Source organism: Cyprinodon tularosa, unplaced genomic scaffold (assembly GCF_016077235.1).
Source record: "Cyprinodon tularosa strain WSP-4 unplaced genomic scaffold, ASM1607723v1 ctg121, whole genome shotgun sequence".
Classification (NCBI taxonomy): domain Eukaryota; kingdom Metazoa; phylum Chordata; class Actinopteri; order Cyprinodontiformes; family Cyprinodontidae; genus Cyprinodon; species Cyprinodon tularosa.
This window is the reverse complement of record NW_024038015.1, coordinates 242193-248316: the sequence shown is the minus strand read 5'-3', so window position 1 is coordinate 248316 and position 6124 is coordinate 242193. Positions and strand designations below refer to the sequence as shown.

General features: G+C 37.4%; 1 protein-coding gene across 1 annotated transcript in view; it reads right to left on the bottom strand.

The window, feature by feature from the left end:
* Positions 1-4169: 4169 nt before the first annotated feature.
* Positions 4170-6124, bottom strand: part of pdhx (pyruvate dehydrogenase complex component X) — a 48858-nt gene continuing 46903 nt past the window's right edge. The window contains exons 11-12 of the mRNA XM_038275280.1: positions 5658-5722; positions 4170-4972 (exon numbers count right to left, since the gene is read on the bottom strand). Of these exons, the coding sequence (XP_038131208.1) occupies positions 4717-4972; positions 5658-5722 (321 nt within the window). The 3' untranslated portion in view covers positions 4170-4716. The remainder of the gene's footprint in view (positions 4973-5657; positions 5723-6124) is intronic.

Sequence of the window (6124 nt, the reverse complement as noted above, 5' to 3'; positions counted from 1 at the left end):
TCTTTCATAGATTTCTCTCAAAGTCTTGTGTTTACCTGAAAGGTTACATTAACTTTTTGCTTTGCCTTTGAAACAACATAATTTCCAAATTTACGGATAATAAAGGGGATTTCTATTCTATGTTAATTCCATTAACCTCTTGGATAGACAGTCTTTGGTCATAACAAGGTGGGTATGATCAGGAACATACTCAAGCTGGCTGTGAGATTTTTTTGGCCTATTTCCAGGAGGATGGTTGCCATATGATTTATTGATTCCCTATCAATAAGGCAGGCAACCCCAAACTCGGTCCTCAAGGCCCCCTGTTCTGCAGGTTTTAGAGGTTTCCTTGCTCCAGCACAGCTGATTTTAATTGAAAGCTGATTAACAGGCTTTTGGTCTAGTGCAATCATTATAACCAGCTGTGCTGAAGCAGAGAAACCTCTAAAACCTGCAGGACAGGGGTCCTTGAGGACAGAGTTTGGGGATGCCTGCAATAAGGGTTAACAAATTACTAAACGGGTGTATTTTATATAGTAGCTAAATTATCTTGATTGTTTTTTTTTTTTAGGAAGATAATCGCAAATTACACTTTTATGGCACATAGTGAATTTTGGAGGCACCAGGTTCTGGTACATCGGTATATCACTGTCAAATTAAGATGACAGAGCTGACTGGAACGACGAGCGGTTCAGTTTTTTCTTTTTTTTTTTTTTTTTTTACCAAAAAAGGATTGTTTACTTGTCAAATGAGATGTTGAATGGTTGTGTGGTCATTTATCATCAAGTTCCCCCCGTAGGAAACACTTTATAGTTGTTATAATTTAAAAGTTATCAGTGGAAACAACTTGTTTGTTTGGAAAATTTTGTTTCTAACTAACAATGCTAATAAGAAATAAATAAGAAGTTATTACCCTATCTATATGAACACATTTCAATATAATTAGTCATTTACTAATATGGCGGGTTATAAGAAGAAGTTATAAGAAGCCGACCAATTATGTCTCCATGCTTCTACTCTTTGACAACATCTCTGCTGACTTTTTTCTACTATTTAAAACAAAAAATACAGCATAAATCTTAACTTTATGATCTGACATTTGAAGTAGACATATCACTATCACTATCTTTGTCTTTGATAGTCATTTGTGTCATGAAAGGTGTTTGTTTTTAATGCTATGGCAACTTTGGGCTGCATCCTTATTTTGACTATTGATTATTTTAGTTTTGGCATGGACTCAAATGCTACTATGGTAAGACACAATTCCACAAATGAAAAAATTGAAAATCAAACTATTAATGATTATTGAACCAACTCTACAAACATAAAAAAATACTCTGATCTTCTTTGAGTACCCAGAATCATTTTTTTTTTCTACAGATGTTTTTGCTCTCACTCTCAAGCTTCCTGTTAATACTTCCTGCTGAATAAACATAAGATAGTAGAAGATTTTTTTTTTCTTTTATGCTGCTGCCTGGTGTAGTCTGTGATGTAGTGAGAAAGACTTGTTTTAAATGTGTTTTTCTTTTTTTGTGCATTTGATGAAGCTCTGCCTCTGTGTCTGGAGCAGAATGAGCCCTTTCTGCGTCATGAGAGCATGACTGGACTTCTTCAAAAGACAGGGCTTTGCAACAACAACAAAACAAGAGCCTCTCTTCAATTTGGCTGCCGGGATGGCAGAGAAAGCATGTTAAGCTGGTGATACAGTGTACTGCAAAAAGAAAAGGAATGCTTTATGTCATCCATGCTAGATTTTGGATGGAGATACGCCTCAGTTAATTCACCAGTAAAAAGTTTGCTGTGGTTGCTTGGTTTCAGACCCGTGCTTCCTTTCAGCATGAGCACCCAATTCAAGGAAAATACATCATTGTATAAAAATAGAAAAAGTCAGATAGAGAAAAGATATAGAGGCATTACGGAAAAACCCTGATAGCTTAGAAAAAAAAAGAGGGGAGAGGAGAGGAAATCCTGTCGACAACGATTGCACAAAGCTGATCGTGAGAGATGAAGATGAGAACCAGCCATTTATAAACCCTGGTGGTCATTCAAAAACCATGCAGGAGTGTGGGGAAGGGAATATACTGTATTGGGATGGGCTTATCTTCTTTGTCTTTAAAAAGATGTGACTCTTCACACACACACACACACACACCCCTCTAGAAAAATCCTCCTCACTTGTTTGACCAACATCCTCAAAATGCTATAAAACAAAACCACATGCACGCCTAAGCACCTGAGGTACAAACACATCCCATTTTGGTCTCCATAGCAACAGCCCCTATCTTTCTGCACCACACTGCCCAGCCCGAGCCTTGGCACCATCTTCCAGAACCCGTGTATTGTTCATAAAAGGACCTTGGTGGGAACAAATGCGATTATTTCCACCTTGGAGCTCTCTTATCCAGCTGTTACTTATAACAGGATCGCTGGCCACAGATTGGCAGGCGGCCATCCGTGAAGTAAATGTCATACTGTGACAGAGAGGCCAAAGGAAATGTCACAACCCACAGCATATTGCTGCTTATGCAGAGTTGTTATTTAGAGTGGTATATTTCAGGTGCTCCACAGAACTCCACCAATGGATAGCAAAATGAAACATAACAAAATGTGACCAAATGGTAAGATTTCACCAGCTTAATAAGCTTATTTGATAAAATAGTGATTATTTAAACTCAATACAGCATTGCTCTGCTATTTATCCTAAAGAAGGATACATGCTCATACTAAAAAAAAAAAAAAATCTGATTAAAATAATACAAATTTAGTAAAGAAGTAGTTCAAATATGATGCAAATTACTCCATCTACAAACATGTTAACATGTGGTGTTCAACTGTCCTTCCTTCCCGTTGTACTGCTAAGGTTTGTTGCAGGAAAAAAAACAAAACTGCAACCTGCAAAAAAAAAAAAAAAAGGACAGTTGCTTTAGTTGCACCTTCCGCATTTTGCTTCAACCACTTTAAGGAACTACTTGGAAATGAATCGGTATAAAGACACCTTCAATCTCTGGAACATGCCGTATCAGGATGTATATGTAAATGTTGCAGAAGCAGGATTATGAGGCAGCTCACGGAGAAGCAACACATTTATATTCAATGAGAAGAAGATGCCTGGAGATGAAAGAGGAGATTAGGTGGACTGAGACTGAGAGCTGATCAGATGGGGTTTAAGACAAACAGTGTATCATTACTAGGCTCACTTTGAAATGGAGGCCCATCTCTTACACTGCACAGACTCTCCAATATAAAATCAGTCAAAAATATTTAGCTACTTGAGATTCTCTTAGAAATGAACATCTGTAAACTGTTCATGTTCTGCAACAAACCTCTAAGTAAAGAGGGTCTGTAATAAAATGTATGCCAAACAGGGGGAAGGATACTTAAGGCAGATTATATAAATGAGACATGGAGAACATTAAGGTTTGCTCTTTTGTTTTTATTTCCACAAGGAAGCTTTTTCCTCAGCAACTCTTAACAAAGGCAACATAGATCTTTGGACCTTTCGTAGAAAATGACTGGCCTCTGGCAATTGTTAATATTACCCTGCAAAACTTTCCTCTGAATTACCCTGTGCCCATGTCCTTGTCTGCCTTAGTGATGAATTTTAAACCACCCCACAGCAACCACAGAGCAAAATGTTCTCTGCTTCTTCCTCTCTTTGTAAAGTGGTGAGAATAAAGGGCTGCAGAAACATGGGGTAGCATTGGACCAACTGCAAACTTCCTTAAGGTAATATATAATTTAAATAAGAAATCTAGAAACCTCAAAAATGATTAATGGGCCAAAATACAACCATATACTTTAGCCATTACAAGGATAAAGATGTTATTTTATCAAACTGCTAAAGCTGATACTTCACTCCTGTAATAGGAGCAGTGCTTATGCAGCATGAGGCATATTAAAGAGAATCAAATGCATATCTTGTTTATTCATTTTCTTAATTAACTTAAAAAAAAAAAAAAAAACTGGTACTGATGCAGTTATTCACTAGCATCTGCTCAGCCAATGCTTACAGCAGAAACACATCTGTCAGAAAACACTTGACCCAATCTACTGAGCTTGACAAGTTATCCTAATTGGCCAATTATGTAATGCATTTAGATTTAATTCAAACCAAGATGGCTGAGGGCGGCTCTACAATTACACTGTGTCAGAACCGTGAAGGAAACATGTTCAAATGAATCACAAAGACGTAAAGGTTGAAGACAATGTTTTATTGAAACTTAAATGACACAAAACCAAAGTTCAATTAAATGTGGACTTAGAGAAACCGTCAGTGACAATTATTTTAAATAATAAAGTATTAACAATAACAGCTCAATACGTTTGTAAATTTAGTAACAGCACTACAGTTAATTGACTGTAGTGAAAACTGTATTGCCACAGACCTGTAATAAATATTGATAAAAGTCCATTCTGAGATTTTCCCTTTTTAACGGGACAGAGGATTTAAACTGATACGCATCTTCTTAGGTATTCTATGTACAATGCTTGTGTGGAGGATGACCTTCCTAATTACCAGAGACACTGTTACCATTGCGATTAACTGACTCAGAAGTCCAACCAGGTGATAACCAGTCAGTTTTTATTATATACAATACCAGTTTGTAGGCTTTAACTAATGCAATTCTAATCTATAATTTAAGAGGTCTGTAGTTGTGAAAACAAGAGCCAGGTTTTGTCTTTAAAGGATTTGTATTTATAACCTTGAAATTTTCATTTCAAACTCACGTTTTTCTTTCAGGCAAGAGCCATACGCTGTGGTTGTTCAAGGTTGGAACGAAATTTATCAAGAAACCTGGAGGCTAATTCATCATCTACTAGCCGCCCATCACTGGACAATGTAACTGTCATAAGCTGTTGTGTACGCAGCGTCTGGTCTTCTTCATTCAGTCGCAGCTCAGTTCTGGAGGTGCCGACGGCAAGGATGCAGGCCTGAGGGGGGTTGATGACGGCGCTGAAACCACTGATTCCGAACATCCCTAAGTTAGATATACTGTCCCCAGGTGGAATAAAAAGGAGAAAAAAAAAAACAGTAAGAAGAAGAAAAATGAATATTTTTAACATTTATTGTTCTTAAGGGAATGATGAACAGTCAAGAAGCTGACGGTCCCAGCAGTAGACTGACGATATTCTGGACACTGTTTATTAAGCCTCCACAGAGGCCTCAGAGCTGTTTGGCTTAATGAAAGCTTTTGCTCCTAGGATGAAATAAAACGAATAAAAGAGCCCACCCCAATATATCCTCAGTCACAGCAGGACAAGGAGGGCTACATCTTTACACAGATTCATTGTTCTTGTCTGACAAAGACACCCCATTAATGTGTAAATGACACCATTAATTCAAATAGGCTGGAAAAAAAAAAACTCCTGTTTCTCCAATGACAGCACCATAACTTGTCATCCAAGACCACATTCAGTTTAAGACCACACAAAATGTAAAATATGAAGAAAATACGCACAGTCTGTGAAGCCAAAATGAAGCCATAAAAGCTAATTATGCTGACTACTAAGGAAAGTTATGGTTACGCTGATAGGCAGAAAAAAAATGCGACAGTGTTGTTTCATAAAAGTTTAATGTAAGCTTGTCTTTGCTCAGTTAAAATAGTGACTGCAAAGAAAAGAGGAAAAAGGAACAGTATGACATACATTCCTCCTTTTTAACAAAAGCTTGTGTTTACCTGAATGAGCCTCCCTGGTACTCCTCAGGTAAGAGTTTACCGTCTCGAGCTTTCTGGGCCAACACCTGTGGAAATATTTCATGTCATGTAAGCTTTGCATCAGGAAAGAACAAAATAGTGGCTTACACAGAAAACCAGACACAAAACAAGCAGTGAAAAATAACACAAGCTATGATTTTAGACTGTTCTTTGGAACAGTACGATTGAGTGCAATCTTTGCAGCTGAAATGACTGAATGAGGTTTCTTTTAATTCAATTTGTAGCACTTTACTAAGCTAATAAAGAAATACATATGTGTAAAGTGGATCAACATAATCGTGAGTTCAGTAAGAAGACAAAAATACCCAGCTTGGTACCGCTGTGACCTCATTATGAATTTTCAGTTTAGTTTTCCCCGTTACCACAATGATAACGGATGTGACACCATCTTTCAAACAATCCTAGAGCCTCATCATCAACTGACCAAT